This window comes from Martes martes, assembly GCF_963455335.1.
Source record: "Martes martes genome assembly, chromosome: 8".
Classification (NCBI taxonomy): domain Eukaryota; kingdom Metazoa; phylum Chordata; class Mammalia; order Carnivora; family Mustelidae; genus Martes; species Martes martes.
This window is the reverse complement of record NC_137895.1, coordinates 85,663,993-85,681,902: the sequence shown is the minus strand read 5'-3', so window position 1 is coordinate 85,681,902 and position 17,910 is coordinate 85,663,993. Positions and strand designations below refer to the sequence as shown.

At 37.8% G+C, this 17,910-nt stretch overlaps 1 protein-coding gene across 1 annotated transcript in view; it reads left to right on the top strand.

Annotated features, from left to right (window-relative positions):
* FAM186A (family with sequence similarity 186 member A) overlaps nt 1-11,841 on the top strand; it is a gene marked incomplete at both ends in the record, with an annotated part of 74,219 nt that extends 62,378 nt beyond the window's left edge. Inside the window, 3 exons of the mRNA XM_080811834.1 lie at nt 2,535-2,686; nt 3,959-4,141; nt 11,820-11,841. Coding sequence (XP_080667960.1) covers nt 2,535-2,686; nt 3,959-4,141; nt 11,820-11,841 — 357 coding nt within the window. The remainder of the gene's footprint in view (nt 1-2,534; nt 2,687-3,958; nt 4,142-11,819) is intronic.
* Between the last annotated feature and the right edge of the window lie 6,069 nt (nt 11,842-17,910).

Here is a 17,910-nt window from a genome sequence, read left to right as displayed (position 1 = left end):
TGTAACAAATTGCCACAAACCTGATAGCTTAAGACAACACAAATAAATTCCCTTGCAGTTCTGGAGGCCAGTTCATGAAATCAAGGTGTTGGCAGGGTTTGTTCCTTTTGGAAGCTCTGAAGGAGATATTTGTTCCATGCCTCTCTCCTGAACTCTGGTAGCTGCTGACAATCCTTGGCTTTCCTTGGCTTATAGCTGCATAACTTCGACCTTTGCCTCTGACCTTCCCCTGGCCTTCTTCCCAGTGTGTCTTATGTCTTCTCTTCTGTCTCTTTTAAAGCCATGTGTCATTGGATATAGGACCCACCTGGTCAATACAGGGTAATCTCACCTTGACATCCTTAAATTATATCTGTAAAGTCCCTTTTGCCAAATAAGGTCACATTCATAGATTCTGGGAAACATATCTTTTGAGGAGTTCACCATTCAAGCCAGTATACCATGACCCCAGTGAAAACTCCTAACTTGACATTAGGGATACTGGCTGGACTCTCTAGATGGGAAAAGATTAGAACGGGGGAGATGTCCATAAATGCTCAACTCCTTCCTAATCAACCTGCATCTACCAGCCTCTAGATATGAAACCTCTTAAAGTCACCACTCTCCAACTGATTCATGATGGTTACTTCTCTCCTCAAAACTATCAGAAAGTGTGATAACTGGCTGGCTCAGTCAGTGGAAGGATGTGACTCTTGATCTCAGGGTTGTGGTTCAAGTCCTACATTGGGTGTGGAGATTACTAAGCAATAAAATCTTTTTTTAAAAAACCTATCAGAAAGCAAAATTTAATAGAATGAGTATACAATAAAGGAGGTAAGAGTTTATTTAACTTGCTTACATAGCACCAGGCCCAGAAGATCCTGTTAAACTCTGATACCCACTCATTATGTCCCAAAGCTCTTCTGAGATAATCATTAGTATGCTTTTGAGAGTGATAGTGTCCTTCCAAAAAGTTATAAAGCTGAGATTAGAGTTCTTTGCTCTGGGATTACATGCTCCCACCACATGTTCCAGCATGGAGTTTTAGAACATTCTTGGTATTCTAGGAGTATTTTATATCTATATATCCTTTTATTTCACTAAATTAATGTATAAAATTACTTGATGCTTTAGAAGGTACAAAGACATTTCTTACCATAGTTGGTCCAAATCAGACATATTCTGAATTTTCTAGAACAGTGATATTTCAAATATTAAAGCTCTTTGACAAAAAAAAAAAAAGGATACTCTTGAGGTTTTGGTTTGGAAAATATGGTCAATGTAGGTGGAATAAAGCAAGCTGAGTTGGCAGTGTCATGAACTATCTAACAGGAATCACATATCAAGGATATTTCAGGGGATGAATAAGGGTCTGGGGTCAGGGGATCCACGATCTAGATGATGAAGTGGTTATCAAGGCATAAGAAGGGAGAGAAAAAAGCAAAAGGGAGAAGAGGGTAGAAATGAATAAATACCTTACACTCAAGAGGTTGGTTCTCCTACCAGATTGTGTGGGTTCAAATCAGCTTTGCCACATGTTAGCTAAGAGACCTTGGGCAAGGTATAAATTTTCTGAGCTTCAGATCTCCAAAGGTAAGATGAGGATAATAACATTACATACTTCATAAGATTGTTGGAAATACCAAATGAATTAATATATAAAAAGCATGTTACATTCAGCAAGTATTGAGTAAGTGTTAGCCATCATTAGATTTGCATAGTGCTTCACAATTTATGATGTATATTCATATATTTTATCTTATACAACACCCACAACAACCCTGTGTTATTATCCTTGTTTTAGAAATGAGGAGAAAGGTGCAGATAAAATTAGCAACTAACCCAAAGTCACACAGCTAGGAAATAAGAGGACTAGGACTACAGGTTATGCAGGATCGAGGGGTTTTTCTGTTTGTTCGTTTTGTTTTTTTAAAGATTTATTTATCTATTTGAGAGAGAATGGGAGCAAGCAGGAGAGTGTGGGGGAGAGGGGTAAAGGAAGAGGGCATCTTAAGCAGACTTCATGCTGAGTGCAGAGCCCTACTTGGGGCTTGATCCCACGACTCTGAGATCATGACCTGAGCCCAAACCAAGAGTCAGATGATTAACCTACTGTGCCATTGAGGCTCCTCAGACAAAGGTTTTTGTTTTGTTTTTTGTTTTGTTTTTTTAAAGATTTTATTTATTTGACAGACAGAGATCACAAGTAGGCAGAGAGGCAGGCAGAGAGGGAGGGGGAAGCGGGCTCCCCGCCAAGCAGAGAGCCCGATGTGGGGCTCGATCCCAAGACCCTGGGATCATGACCCGAGCTGAAGGCAGAGGCTTTAACCCACTGAGCCACCCAGGCGCCCAGGACAAAGGTTTTTATATAACATAGTGCCACCTCTGAAATTGTGTGTTGGAGGTGGAGGTGTGATTGGAGGAAGAGAGAAAGAGGATGGAGAAAAAGGATTTGCAAGTCCATGGAAAAGAAAGTCACAGTTTAGCTAGGGCCAGCTCAGATCTTCTTAAAGACTCTGACTCTTTTTTACCTCTACTGATTTATTTGTTTTTAGCTTCAAGAGATGTATAAATTGAATCTTAGGCGGCCTATACCTTTGATCACTGACAAAAAGGAGATACCTGCCTCTGCCAAGTTTGTTCAGCAGCCATTCCTAGAGCTGCTAATAGAAGAAGATAGAAAGTCTGACACATTCAAGAAATTACGGTATGTGCTTGAAAAAGACTGACATTAAACCATATTTGGATGATATGTGGGACTTAATACTTTTTTTTTTTTCCTGACCAAGAGCTTCTCTTTCCCCACAATTATGATATGGTGCAGTAGGAAGTCTAAGGTAGTATTGACTTTCTTAGCCAATTTAATAAGAAGCTTATTTACATATATTTCTGCTTAAATATTTAACATCTAATTTTGAGTTCCTATTTATTTATTTATTTATTTTAGTTCCTTTTTTAAAAATATGATGCTGGTCTGCTCCTTGTCTATTCTTTTTCAAGAATGATATAAGTCCAGTTTTCCCTTTAGTGGCCCTCTTTATAACAATCCCAAGACAGGGGCTCTCTTGTTGCCACAGGTGACATGAAAATTATGGTCCTGGAGGGATATAAGCTGTGACATCCCTTCCTTATAATGTGTCTTGGATGTCTCATCTCACATGCATGGGCTTACCCCAAAGATTCAGCTAGGTGTCTATTTTTTCCATGTCATTAACTATAAATGCTAAAGACTTTAAATAAACAGTTGGACCAGGCAGAACTTATCGAATGAAGAGTTAGTATACTTTTTCTATACTTTAGAACTTATATCTAACTGAATCATAACTTAGTCTCAATAGATTTTTCCAGATGAAAGCTTCATTTCAGTAATCATTGAGGACATACATTTATGGATTTGTGGAACATTTGTTAATAGGTGATGTTCTATTTGAATTTGAATTGTTTTACTTTTGCTCAGTTAATAAATTAGTTCAACTTCAAAAAATTAAATAGATTAAATAAATTTAAAAATAAAGCTGGTCTTATAAAAAAATGAAACTGATTTTCCTTACCATGAAACAAATTAGTTTAACAGAACAAAGAAACTTAGAAACATAACTTATTTCCTTTTTAAAAAAAAAAGAAGGTAGGAGCTTTGGTAAGGAATGGAAAAGAACATTGCTGGGGAAAAAAACCAGTCTGGATATGGTTTATATACTTCACGAAACTAAGAAGATAGTTTTAAAATAGATTACTAGGTGAAGTCCTGAAAATGCACTTTCAGGGAAGAAAAAAAAAAAAAAGCTCTTTCAGCAAATTCTGCTATTTTAATCCATCGCTCAGTCAAAGTGGACATAGCTAATGTTCTTTAGTGCCAGACAGGACATTATAGGATAAGATGGTAGGGAAGAGAAAAGGGGAAAATAAGATTCATACACTTTAATTGGATATAGAGTTCAGGAGAGTTTGGGGCTTTCAATTAGTGTCTCTGATTCTCTAGACAAGAAGACCAAATGAGAGCTATCTGGAATGCTGATCTGTCAACTTCAAGCTACCCAATAGCAGAGAAGACATCAATACATTCGCTCTGGGCCCAGCTGGGTGGGTACCCAGATATTCCTATGCTACTCCAGTTAGATGTTCAGTCTACCTTCAGAAAATCTCTCGCATCCGTTAAATCACAGTAAGTTAAGGAATGGGAGCACTTTGGTAATTGGGCCTTTGGTCATATACCTTCTATTTCCCTAACTTGACCTTATCTTCTAGCACCAGGGAGTGACCAAAAGCTGGTGCTTGTTGTGAAGTTAGACATTACCTTTTCCAGAATGCAGTATAAGTAGAGATCTAAAGTAGGTAACCTTTTGAATCTGGCTTTTTTCACTGAGTGTAACTCCTATGAGACTCATCCACATTATACGTATCACTAATTCATTCCTTTTTATTTACTGACTGGTATTACTCCTTTGTATCGCTGTATCACATATTTTTATCCATTTACCAAGTGAAAGACTTTTGAGTTGTTTTCAGATTTGGGCAATTATAAATAAAACTGCTATAAAATTCATAAACAGGTTTTTTTAAAAAGATTTTATTTATTTATTTGAGAGAGAGAGCAAGTGAGGGAGAGAGCAAAAGCAAGGGGAACAGCAGGCACAGGGAGAGGGAGAAGCCCAATGTGGAGCTCAGTCCCAGGACCCTGAGATCATGACCTGAACTGAAGGCAGATGCTTAACCGACTGAGCCACCCAAGCACCCTATAAACAGGTTTTGGGTTGAAGGTAAGTTTTCACTTCTCTTAGATAAATGCCCAGGAGTGAGACTGACGGGTTAGATAAGTGTTATGTTTAATTTTTATAAGAAATTTCCAAACTATTTTCCAAAGTGACATTTTATCTCTACATTTATTCATACTCTGGATGAAAACCGAGGTTGTTCTGTGACATTTCTGGTAACGTCTCAGTAATATGTTCATCTGGTTGGTAAAATGTCCAGAATCATATATAAGTAAATCTTTGTTTTGTTTTAAAGTTGAGGCTTCTCTCTTCCAGCTAAGACTATTACAACTTAAAGCTAGAAAAGGAGAATATTATCAGCTGCTTTTTTCTGGCCTACTGTTTCTCTTCCTACTTTTCTAGCTTGCTACTAGGGGACCCTTTAGGGATTAGAGCTCTAGAGAAGAGAGAGAGGAAATGGAAAGTTCTGATTGACTATTATTTTCTAACATCAGTGCTTCCTGGATCTGGGAGATTTCTAAAGCTGACTCTTTCGTAAGGTACTTTGGTCAGTTCCTTGGAGATTACCATCACTGGAAATCTCATCTGCAGATTTCTTGATCTTGTCAAATATATTTCAATTCTGGGGCATTTGGGTGGTTCAGTCCGTTAAGCATCCGACTCCTGATTTCAGCTCAGGTCATGATCTCAGAGTTGTGAGATTGAGCCCCATGTCAGGCTCTATGCTCAGTGCAGAGTCTGCTTGATATTCTTTCTCCCTTCCCTCTGCTCCTCCCCACAGCTGCACACTCTCTCTCAAATATCTATATCTATATATATCTATATCGATATAGATATATATATGTTATATATATATCTGTTCTAACTTGTTGTTGACATTTGTAATACCTCCAGCTTTTCTATACTCAGATGTGTTTGCATATTTATGCAGCCCTTCTGGACAGAATCCTTGACAACTCTATGCCATCTTTCTTGGGTAGGTATATATATATGACCCATGTCTAATCTATAGGAAACAGTGGAGCTTACTTTGTCCAGGTAAACTCTGAGGTCGAAGGCTTATCCCAGTGCAGCAGCAGCCTCTTCTTTGCCTCTACTATTAGTGCATCTAGCCAATCAATCATAGCCTCAACCCTTTTTCAGAGATTGAACCAGGCCCCATTCTATGGGCCTCCAAAATGTGGGGGCCTGTGGTAAGTTCTTAGAGTGGAGAAAGGTTAGGAGTGCTCTCAAAATCCTCTTCTCCTTGACCGTTTTGTACTGAGAGTGAGTTAGTAAGAGTCAATTACTTTGTAAATCCTGGTTTAGCATTCCTCTATGAAATCTCGTATCTATTGTTAGGCTTTCCAGATTTAGCAAATAAAAATATAGGACATCTAGGTAAATCTGAATTGCAAATAAACAAAAATGATTTAGGGGCACCTGAGTGGCTCAGTTGGTTAAGTGTCTAACTTCAGCTCTGGTCATGATTTCAAGGTCCTGGGATTAAGCCCCATGCTAGGGTCTCTGCTTGGCAGGGAGTCTGCTTGTCTGTCTGTCCCTCCCCCAACTTATGCACAAGCATGCTGTCTCTCTCTCAAATAAATGAATTTTTTTTTAAAAAACACAAGTGATTTAGGATAAGTATGGTCCATGCAATTTTATACTTACACTAAAAAATTATTTTTGTTTATCTAATATTTAAATTTAACCAGGCATGCTGTATTTAATTTGTCAACCTGTCCATTGCGCTTTGTCAAATTTCTGTTTTCATGTGCTACTATATATAAAATATGTATTAGGAGTTTCTAACTTGTATAGATAGATGCCTGAAAACTTTCAGAGTAGCAGATGGTTACAACAGTAAAAAAAATTAAGACATAGGAAAGAGGAGAACTGAAGTCTTGGATTTTCTCTATTTTTTCTTCACTAAAAACAGAAACAAAGTATACAGTTTGAAGACATCTTAAATTAGTAATAATGGACAATATATGATCAATTACTATTTGCCATCCTCCCCTTTTTTTCTCACTAGAATTTCTTCAAGGTCTTCCTCCCTCAAAAAGGATTATATTTGTTTCACTTTGTGGAAGTTAATGTACAAACCAAGAGACTTTCTTTCCCTCTGGGTTCTGTTATTTCTACCATTCTTTAGATCTCAGTTTAAACAATCATTCTTTCTGAGCTGTCTTCTCTAACTCCTCCTATGTGTTCCCACAGCATCTTGTAATTAACAGTATCCTAGCATTTATCATTCTATATTGTGATTGCTGCATTACTTACCTCCCCTGATATTAGACAATATGTTTTGAAGAGATGAGTTGTGCTTAACTGACTCTACTTTTGCCATGCCTGCTTTCCTTACAAAAATATTTACTGACTACTTACTATGTATCAGTTACTATAACTAGGTACTGAGATAAAATTGTGGGAAGGATTCAAGAGATCATAGATGGCAGGCAGAAGGAAAAAAATATGTGTAAAGATCCAGGGCCAATAGCATTTCATTTGCTTTATCTCCTAAAATAAACATTAAAAACAAAACTAAAATAAACAATACCTCCCCCTACTGCTCAGTTCCCCTTCTTCCTATTTCCAACAGAGGTGAATGGAACTAAAATTTCTCTTCCTGCCTGGATAGGATGCTTGGAGCTACTACAATCTTTGGTAATCCTAAGGTGATAACCACAGGATAAAACAATACACCAGGAATACAGAGAAGGAAAATAAATAAAACCCTGCCCTTGATGACATCTAGTTACTAGAACAACCCTGAGTACACCTGCCTCTGGGATTTTGTTAAGTGAGCAATAAATAGCCTTACAACCATTCTTAGTCAGGGATTCTATTTCCTATAGTCATGTGAGCTTGAGAAGAATGTGTAACCTGCTATTTTTTAAAAAAGATTTTTAATTTATTTACTTGGGAGAGAGAGACAGGAAGAGAGAGGGACAGTAGGAGCAGGGGAAGGGGCAGAGGGAGAGGAAGAAGTAGAAGTAGACTCCCTGCTAAGCAGGGAGCCTGATTTGGGGCTCGATCCAGGACTTGATCTGGGACTGCAGGATCATGACCTGAGCTGAAGGCAGACGCTTAACCGACTGAGCCACCCAGGCGCCCCTGTAACCTGCTACTGTTGGATAAAATAGTCCAGAGATGTCAATTATATCCAGTTGACTGATGGTGCTGTTGAGTTCAACTATATCCTTAATAATTTTCTGCCTGCTGTATCTGTCCACTTCTGATAGAGGACTGTTATAGTCTCCGACTACAACAGGGGATTCACCTGTTTCTCCTTGAAGTTCTATCAGTTTTTGCCTCCTGTAGTTTGATGCTCTACTGTTAGACAAAACATTAAGGATTATTATGTCATCTTGGAGTATTGACACCTTTATCATTATTAGATGCCCTTCTTTATCCCTGATAACTTTCCTTGCTCTGAAGTCTATTCTGTCTGAAATTAATATAACTACTACTTTCTTTTGATTAGTGTTATCATGGCATTTTTCCTACCAATTTAATCTATTTATTTATTTTTAAGATTTTATTTATTTATTTATTTTTATTTATTTTTATATTTATTTATTTATTTTTATTTTTTATATTTATATTTATATTTATTTATTTTTAAGATTTTATTTATTTTATATTTATTTATATTTATTTATTTTTAAGATTTTATTTATTTATGAGAGAGAGAGAGAGAGAAAGCACATGAATGGAGGGTGGGGCAGAGGAGAGAATCTTTAAGCAGACTCTCTGCTGAATGTTGAGCCCACTTTGGGGCTCCATCCCACAACTCACAAAACCATGACCTGAGCCAAAACCGAAAGTCAGATTCTCAACCGAATGAGCCACGCAGGCACCCCTTTTTATATTTAAAGTCAGTTTCCTGTAGACAACATATATTTGGGTCTTGTTTTTGGATCTACTCTGATAATCATTATCTTTTAATTAGTGTATTTAGATCATAAACATGTAAGGTGATTATTGATATATTTGGGTTAATATCTACCATATTTGTTACTGTTTTCTATTTACTGCCCTTGTTCTTTTATCTTTCACACTTTTTCTACATTTTGTAGTTTTGAGATTTTATAATTCCATTTTCTCTCCTTTCTTCATTTATACTTCTTTCATTATTTTTTAAAGTTGATGCCCTAGAGTTTGCACTATATATTTACAACAAACCCATTTTCAAATAACACTATACTGCTTCATGGATAGTGCAAGTACCTTATAATAACAAAATAGTCCTAATTCAGCCCCCACTCCATCCCTTGTATCATTTCTTCTTCCATTTAACCTGTACATAAGCATGCATACATCACTGAATACATTGTTGCTATTATTATTATTTTGAACAAACTATTATGTTAGACGAATTAAGAATAAGAAAAATAAAATTTATCTTTATTTATTCCTTCCAGTGCTCTTCCTATCTTTATATAGAGCCAAATTTCTGATTTACATCATGTCCCTTCTCTCTGAAGAACGTCTTTTAACACTTCATGCGAAGCAGATCTACTGGCTATAAATTTCCTCAATTTTTATTTGTCTGAAAAAGTTTGTATTTCTCCTTCATTTAAAAATTTTTGCAGGGCACAGAATTTTGAGTTGATAGTTTTTCTTTCAACACTTTAAATTGCTCCTCTCTCTTGTTTATGTTCTTTCTGAGAAGCTGGATGTAATTCCTATCTTTGCTCCTCTATAGGTAAGGTGTTTTTTTCCCTCTGATTCCTTTCAAGACTGTTTACCTTGAATATGGTATGTTTAAGTGTGGTTTTGGGGGGGGCTTTTATCCTGTTTGGTGTTATATGAGTGTCCTAGTTCTGTGGTTTGGTGTCTGACATTCATTGGAAGAAATTTTCCATCATTATTGCTTCAAATATGTCCCTTTTGGGCACCTGGGTAGCTCAATTGGTTAAGTGTCTGCCTTCGGCTCAGGTCATGATTCCAGGGTCCTGGAATCGAGTTCTTCATTGGGCTCCCAGCTTAGCGGGGAGTCTGCTTCTCTCTCTGCCTGCTGCTCCCCCTGCTTGTGCTCTCTCTTGCTCTGACAAATACATAAAATCCTAAAGAAAGTAATAAATAAAACAAATATGTCCCTTTCTTTCTTCTTCTGGCATTCCCATTACACATATGTTACACCTTTTGCAGTTGTCCTATAAATGCTGGATATCTGTTTTCTTCAGTCTTTTTTTTTTTTCTTTGCTTTTCAGTTTTGGAAGTTTCTATTACTATATCCTCAAACTCAGAAATTCTTTTCTCAGCCATACCCAGTCTACTAATGAGGCCATCAAAGGCATTCTTCATTTTTTAGTGTTTTTGATCTCTATTATTTCTTTTTTCTTGCTTTTTAGAATATCCATCTCTCTGCTTATATTATCTACCTGTTCCTATATGTCTTTCCCATCAAAGTCCTAAGCCTATTAATCATAGTCATTTTAAATTCCCAGTATGATAATTCCAACATCCCTATCATATCTGACTCTGGTCCAAAGCTTATGCAGTCTCCTCAAACTATGTTTTCTGCCTTTTAGTATGCTGGTAATTTTTGTTAAAATCCAGACATGACGTACTAGATGAAAGGAAACTCTGGCAAATAAGCCTTTAATGGTGTGGTGTAAGGTACAGGAGAAGGGGAAACACTGTATAGTCCTATGATTAAGTCTCAGTTCTTTGAAGAGCATATGCATCTGGTCTGTGAACTTCACCAGTGCTTCTCAAAATCCCTTATTCCCACATTTGGTGGCACAGGATGGCTAGAGGGAGCTGGAATTCGGTATTTCTCTTCTCTTACATAGAAGGCTAGAGTTAGGTATTTACCTTCCTCAAAATAAGTTAGGCCCTAACGAAACCCCATAGGTTAGGCTTTGGTAAAATAGTTTCTCTTGAGGGCAGAATTTAAGAAGAACGGTATGCTTCGGTACTTTTCAAAATGGTTACTTTCCCCCCTTCTCCTGAGAGAAACATGAGGGAATTTTTCTCCAATCTTCACTGTGAGGACCTGGTAGATTCTAGAGATCTCTTTGACTGGGACCTCTGGAGTCTGATACTCTCTCGTCCATACTGAGCCTCCTGCAATTCATCAATTAAAGTGTAAGTTTTCAGGGCTCCTGGGTGGCTCAGTCGGTTCGGCTCAGGTCATGACCCGAGAGTCCTGGGATTGAGCCCCCTACTAGGCTCCCTGCTCAGCGGGGAGCCTCCTGCTCCCTCTCTCCCCTGGTTGTCCTCTCTCTCAAATAAATAAATAAAATCTTAAAAAGAAAAAAGTATAAGTTTTCTACCAGGCACTCATTCCTGCAGAAGTGTCTGCTCATGGATTTTTACTCCAGTAAGTTGTGATTCTCTGTGTTGCCTGTCTGTCTTTCCACTTTGGGGGCATTGGTTTGTCCTGTGGCCTCACTTCTCTGAAGATTCTAAGAAGCATTGCTAGTTTTCAGTTTGTTCAACTTTTTACATGTTGTTAGGATGGAGCAGCAACTTCTTGCATATATTTTTAAAAGATTTCTGTGCACTTGCTTTTTGGTTGCAAAAAATGTGCTCCTATTGAACATGTTTTTTAACCTGCTTAAGGGGTTCACTTGACAGCATATCTTTAAATTTCTTCTATGGTACTATAGACTTACATCATCACTCTTATTGATTGCTTGATATTCATTGTATAGTTCTATCACAATTTATTGAACTGTCCTATTGACAGAAGTTTTATATTTTTCAACATTACAAACAATGCTGCAGCAAATATCCCTGCATAAGTTTGTATACTTATATGGGGATTCCCCCATGAAAATTCCACTAAAATAATATTTGCTTTTTTCCAATTACAAAAGTAAGGCACATTCATCATAGAAAATTTGAAAAATACAGAGAAGTCCATGCCCAGAAATAACCATTGTCAATATTTGGTCATGCTCTAATGTATAAGAGGACTGGTTAACAAATAAGCTATTGCCAAGCTCTGCTCTTCCTGGGAAACATTCTCTCCTGTTAATGTGACTTTTATAAATAGGGATCATGTATCAATTTTACTAGTTTAACTTTGTGAGTTCTGGAGGCACTCTTATTTTCCCTATGAATCATCTATATTACTACAAATGTATTTAAGATCAATTTGTAATAAGATTAATTTTCTTGTCTTGTTTCCAGGTTTAAGAAGATTCCCAAATGACTGTAAAATTAAACACAAGCAAGTAAATTCCAGTGCTGCAGTAAAATTCCTACTTTGCTCTTTCATGTATATGCATTGATTTGCCTATTCTTTTTTTTTTTAAGATTTTATTTATTTATTTGAGAGAGAAAGAGAGAGCAGGAGCAGGAAGAGAGTCAGAGAAAGAGGAAGACTCACCTCTGAGCAGGGAGTCTGATGCAGGGCTCAATCCCAAGAAGCCAGAGGCTTGACCAACTGAGTCACCCAGGTACCTCCACTGCTTTGCCTATTTTGTGCTCTTACATTCGCCTATTGTTCTTTAGGTTAAACATCTTCATTTCCAGACTATTAATATGACCACTCAAGAAAGAAAATCCTTTGCTCTAGATTACTAGAAACACAAAACTTCAACAAACACTGTGGTAGGCTCTCATTAAAGGGACATTATATGGCCACTGACATGATGGCAAAGTGGCACAGTCTACCTCCCAGAACCTAAACCCAAAGATGCCTCAGAAGTAAGAAATGAATGGACATTAAAAAAAAAAAGAAAGGAAAACCAGCAGAAACCCCTGGAGGGTCAGAAGGTGTCTGTGATTTGGTAAAGAAGGGAAATAGTAGCCCTGTACAGAGGAAAGCCAGGCTCCAAACATGGGGAATGAATTTGCAAAGAAATTTTGATTGGGCTCTTTTATTAAAAAAAAATTTTTTTTTTAAAGATTTTATTTAGTCATTGACAGAGAAAGAGACAGCGAGAGAGGGAATACAAGCAGAGAAAGCAGGAGAGGGAGAAGCAGGCTTCCTGCTGAGCAGGGAGCCCGATGCAGGGCTCAATCCCAGCACCCTGGAATCATGACCTGAGCTGAAGGCAGACGCTTAACGACTGAGCCACCCCAAGCTGGACTCTTTTCTACCCCCCCAACATTGTCCAGACTCAGATCATTGTCTTCCCTTTCAGCCCTACCCCAATACTGGAAAGCAGATTCACAGCAGAACACTGTTTGGATGTAGAGTAAAACAAGCAAAGTAAATGTTGACTTAACCAATAAGCATCAAAGTGTTTCCTCCTACCTCCCCCAACCCACAGACCTTTTCATCTAAAGGACTAGACAATACATTCTTAGAAAACAAAAGGCCTAGGGTAAGATACAGACAGGTTCCCTAAAGGGCAAAGCCTCCTGATGAAATGAGGATTTGAACCCTGGTCACCAGGGGTGGCACAACTAAGGCTTAGGTTTTGATTCTTCCCACCCACTTCATTCATTACCTACCAAGATGACTGATAATTGATACCCATGAGAGAAAATGATCTCATAGGGAAAAATAACTAGAAAATTAGAAAGGTGATAAGCTAAATAACCTACTCTAGATGACAAGAATTAATAGAATACATGCCAACTAAATGTCCCTGAAGAGGATACTGATAATGAAGCCGAAACAATTATAAAGAAACAAGTAGGATTACTGAATATTCAAAACACAGTTGAAATAAACTCATTAGATGACATAAACAGCAAAACAGCCCAAGATCGGGTCAAGAAATGTTTCTAGAAGACATCGAGAAGGAATTAGAGATGAAAAATATAAAAATTAAGAAATATGGAGGCTAGACATAGAAATATCAGCCTTTATGTATTAGGAGTGCTAACAGGAGAGAAAAAAGTAAATGGAGGGGATGATACATGAAAAAAAGTATGGACTTCCAAAGAAAGATTGATACTGAAAGGGTATACAGGGTGATAAATAGGGTTGATATGGGAAAATGAATACTTACTGATATTTTAATGAAATTTAAGAACTCCAAAGACAAAGAGAAAATTCTAAAACCTTTCTAAGAAGAGCAGCTCACCAATAAATAAAATGAATCAGAATGGTGCCAGACTTCTCAAGAGCAACATTAGGAGCAGGAAAGCAATGAAGAAATATTTCCAAAGTATCAAAACCAGAAACTTTAAAAAAAGATTTTATTTATGTATTTGTGCGAAAGAGAGAGACTGAGAGCACAAGCAGGGGGAGTGGCAGGCAGAGGGAGAAGCAGGCTACCTGCTGAGCAAGGAGCCCAATTTGGGATTTGATCCCAGGACTCTCACATCATGACCTGAGCCAAAGGCAGACACTTAACCAACTGAGCCACCCAGGTACCCCTAATAACAAACTATAGAAATGATCCCTGAAAGTATAGTCTTCCAGGTACCCTAAAAACAGAAAACTCTGACTCCAAAATTTAATATTCAGCTAAGCTATCAATTAAATGTGAGGGTACAAGAAATACATTCTCAGGGGCGCCTGGGTGGCTCAGTGGGTTAAAGCCTCTGCCTTCGGCTCAGGTCATGATCCCAGAGTCCTGGGATCGAGTCCCGTATCGGGCTCTCTGCTCAGTGAGGAACCTGCTTCCCTCTCTCTCTCTGCCTGCCTCTCTGCCTACTTGTGATCTGTCTCTCTGTCAAATAAATAAATAAAATCTTAAAAAAAAAAAAAGAAATACATTCTCAGACCTTTAAGGTCTCAGCAGATTATCATAAAGACCCTATGAAAATATTCCTGAAGGAAATAAGATATCAAACAAAAATTTTAGGAAATGCTATAAAATATAAGATAGTAAGAATAAGAAAATAACTTTCTGAAGTTTATTATCTAAAAAAAGCATTGTATAGGGTGTCTGGGTGGCTCAGACAGTTGAGCGTTGGACTCTTGTTTTCAGCTCAGTTGTGATCTTGGGGTTATGGGATTGAGCCCTGCATTGGGCTCCATGCTCAGCAGGGAGTCTGCTTGAGATTCTCTCTTCCACTTTCTCTCTGCCCCACCCCTGACTTGTGTTCTTTCTCTCTCTGGAATGGATGAATAAATCTTTAAAAAAAAAAAAAAAATCATGGGGCTCCTGGTGGCTCAGCCGGTTAGGCTGCTGACTCTTGATTTTGGCTCAAGTCATGATCTCAGGGTCCTGGAATTGAGCCCCACATCAGGTTCTATCCTTAGCGGGGAGCTAGTTTGGGGCTTGCCCACACCCTTATCCTCTGCCCATCTTCCTGCTGGTTCTCTCTCTCTCAAATAAATAAATAAATAAATAAATCTTTTTTTAAAAAAGGCATTTTAGGGGCACTTGGGTGACTCAGTAGGCCCCACATCAGGCTCCCTGCTCATTGGGAAGTCTTCCTCTCCCTGTGCCCCTCCCCTCCCCTGCCCATGTGCTCACTCTCTCTCACTCACTCTCTCTCTCAAATAAATAAAACCTTAAAAAAATAAGGCATTTTATACACATACCTACACACCCCAGATATAACGAATTAGGGCACAGAATGCAATATCCAGAGATAGGGAAGAGTGCATGTGTTAAAGTATTTATCCTACTAAGGGGGAAGATACAGATAGGTATTGATAAATTTCATAAATTAGGGGAAAAAATACAAGTAAATCCCTTAACAGGTTAGGGATAACCAATAAAGAATATAAAATGCATGCCTTTCAAACCCATAGATAAAATTGATTTATCCAAGGAAATGACCAAGAAACAAAAGAAAAAAAAGAGAGAGAGAAAACTTAAATACTTCTAACATAGAAGTAATTTAATATATTAGTTAAACTCACCAAAGAAAAGATAAATTCTTAGATTGAATTAAAAAAACAAAATCTAGCAGTATAATGTCTACATGGCACATATTTAAGAGAAACGTTGGACAAGACAAAACAAAAAGATGGAAAAAGGCAGCTATGAACCAAAAGAAAGCCAAGCAGATTTCTAGTATCAGACCAAAAATAGAATTCAAGGCAAAAAGCATCATTAAGGGCAAAGGAAAACTATAGATAAAGAACATGTAATATACAGAAAATATAATACCTCTATATTAACACAGATGCTTATTACAATTTAACTTCAAAATATTCAAAATAGGACCTGACCTCTGGCTCTCCCTGTAGCCCTCTAAAATGATGTCTATTTGTTTTTAGAGCTTGAGGAGGGGCCGAGGGAGAGGAAGAAGAAGAATCTTAAGCAGACTCCATACCCATCACGGAGCCCAATGCAGGGCTTGATCTCACAATCCTGAGATCATGACCTGACCAGAAATCAAGACTCAGATGCTAAACCAACTGAACCACCCAGGTGGATGTCCCTAAAATGATGTCTATTTTAACTCCTATATTACCCGCCCCCTACCATCAGTTGGCCTGAAAATGAGATGCGGGTCTTCCTCACTCCTCAACGCTACTTCTAGATCATTCTTCTCTCCTCTCTAATAATACTCAACCTTAAGTCTCCTGTCATTACGCTATCTACCACCCACTGCCTTCTCTGTTGCAGTCCTTTACTTCCTCCTTGCTCACTGCCATTCTATCCAGTACTTCTGTCATAATCCCTAGCAATTTTAATATTCATTTAGTTCTTTCCAACACCTGGCCTTGTAATGTTTTGATCTGTTCTCCCTCAGTGACTTCATCCTCTAGCCATTTAATCATACCCTTGACCTTGTCATTGCAAAAACAAAACAAAACAAAAAAAACTCTGCAACCATTCCATAATACAGTTTCAAATGACTCATTCTCCAAACATCATCTCTCTACAGCTCACCCCAGCTAGTACACTAACTCTACCAATCCTTTGATCTCCACAGAGATCTTTTACTTCATTGATTCTACCACCTTCATAGTATCCCTTACCCTTTCATGTCCTCAATTCCTTTGTAATCTACTTTAAATTCCATGATAGGTAATTATAATCAGTCCCTTGCATATGCTCTCAACTCAGACTCACTTGCTCCTTACTCCTTGGTTGTCCACAGCCTAGCTTAAACCAAATTTTCTCAGGCTACTTCCTTCCTGTACCATGGAAGCTGAATGCATCTTCAGAAAAACATTCAAACTTGCTGACTAGTATTACATTAAATAATCATTGAGCTCAACTGGCCCCATAATGCTGCTTGGCGAACATTCTATATTCCCCTAATCCATTTACTCTGACTTCCCCGGACAGCAATTTTATATTTTCTCCTATCTCCTCAAATTTCTAAGGCCTTCTCTTTCATCTTCTTTCTTGGCTGATGACTAAGTAACTTATTACACTGAGAAAATGGAAGCAATCATTATTAACTCCAAATACTTCTACCACCACATCTCCCTAATTATCTGCTTTTGTACCCATATATCTACTTTCTCTCTTGTTACCTGTGGATAAAGTATCTGATTCCTATCTAATGCTAGCCCCTCCCTTGAACACTAGATCCTATCTCTTCTCTTCTATTCAAGAACATTGCTTCAGTAATTCTCCCATCTCACTCTGTGCCATCATTTTTTCACTCTCTAACATGATGTTATCTTTCTCAACTTTGAAAAAAACAAACAAACAAACAAACAAACAATTCTCTTAGGCTCACTTCCTCCATCACTTACTGCCCCACTTCTCCCCCTTCCATTCATACCAAAATTCCTTTTAAAAATGATGTTAACTAACTGTCTCTAATTTCTTTCCTCTCCTGAACCTACTCTAATCATGTTTTTGTTACTACTCCATCATCAAACTTGGTCCTGGCAAGGTCACCAACAATCTCCATACTGTTAAATCCAATGTTCAGTTTTGGATATCAGCTAACATTTTACTGATCACTCTGTCTCTTTGAAATAATTGTTTCACATGGGTTCTAGGACATTATACTCTCCTGGTTTGCCTCCTAACTTTCTGGCCACCTCTACATCTTTTTTGCTGGTTCTTTTTCATCTCCCTGCCCCAAAATGTTGGAGTAATTCAGAGTTTACTTCTTGGATCTCTTGTCCCGTCTATACTCCCTTGATGGTCTCACTCAGTCTTATGGCTTTAAATACCATATATATGCTGATGATTCCAAATACATATCTCAGCATCCGCTTTTCTCCAAACTTTGCCCCTGAATATTAGTCCTATATACACAACTATCCACTTGATATTTCCACTTAGCTGATCTCCTGATAGCACTAGCCCTCTTATGCTTTGCCTGTGATGATACTTTTTGCCTTGAATTTGTAGCTTCAATTTAGCTTATATAATATAGCTACGTGTTTTTATTTCCGTGTTTCATTTTGTTTGTTTTTGGTGTTTCTGTTCATATTAGCCTGGAATACCTA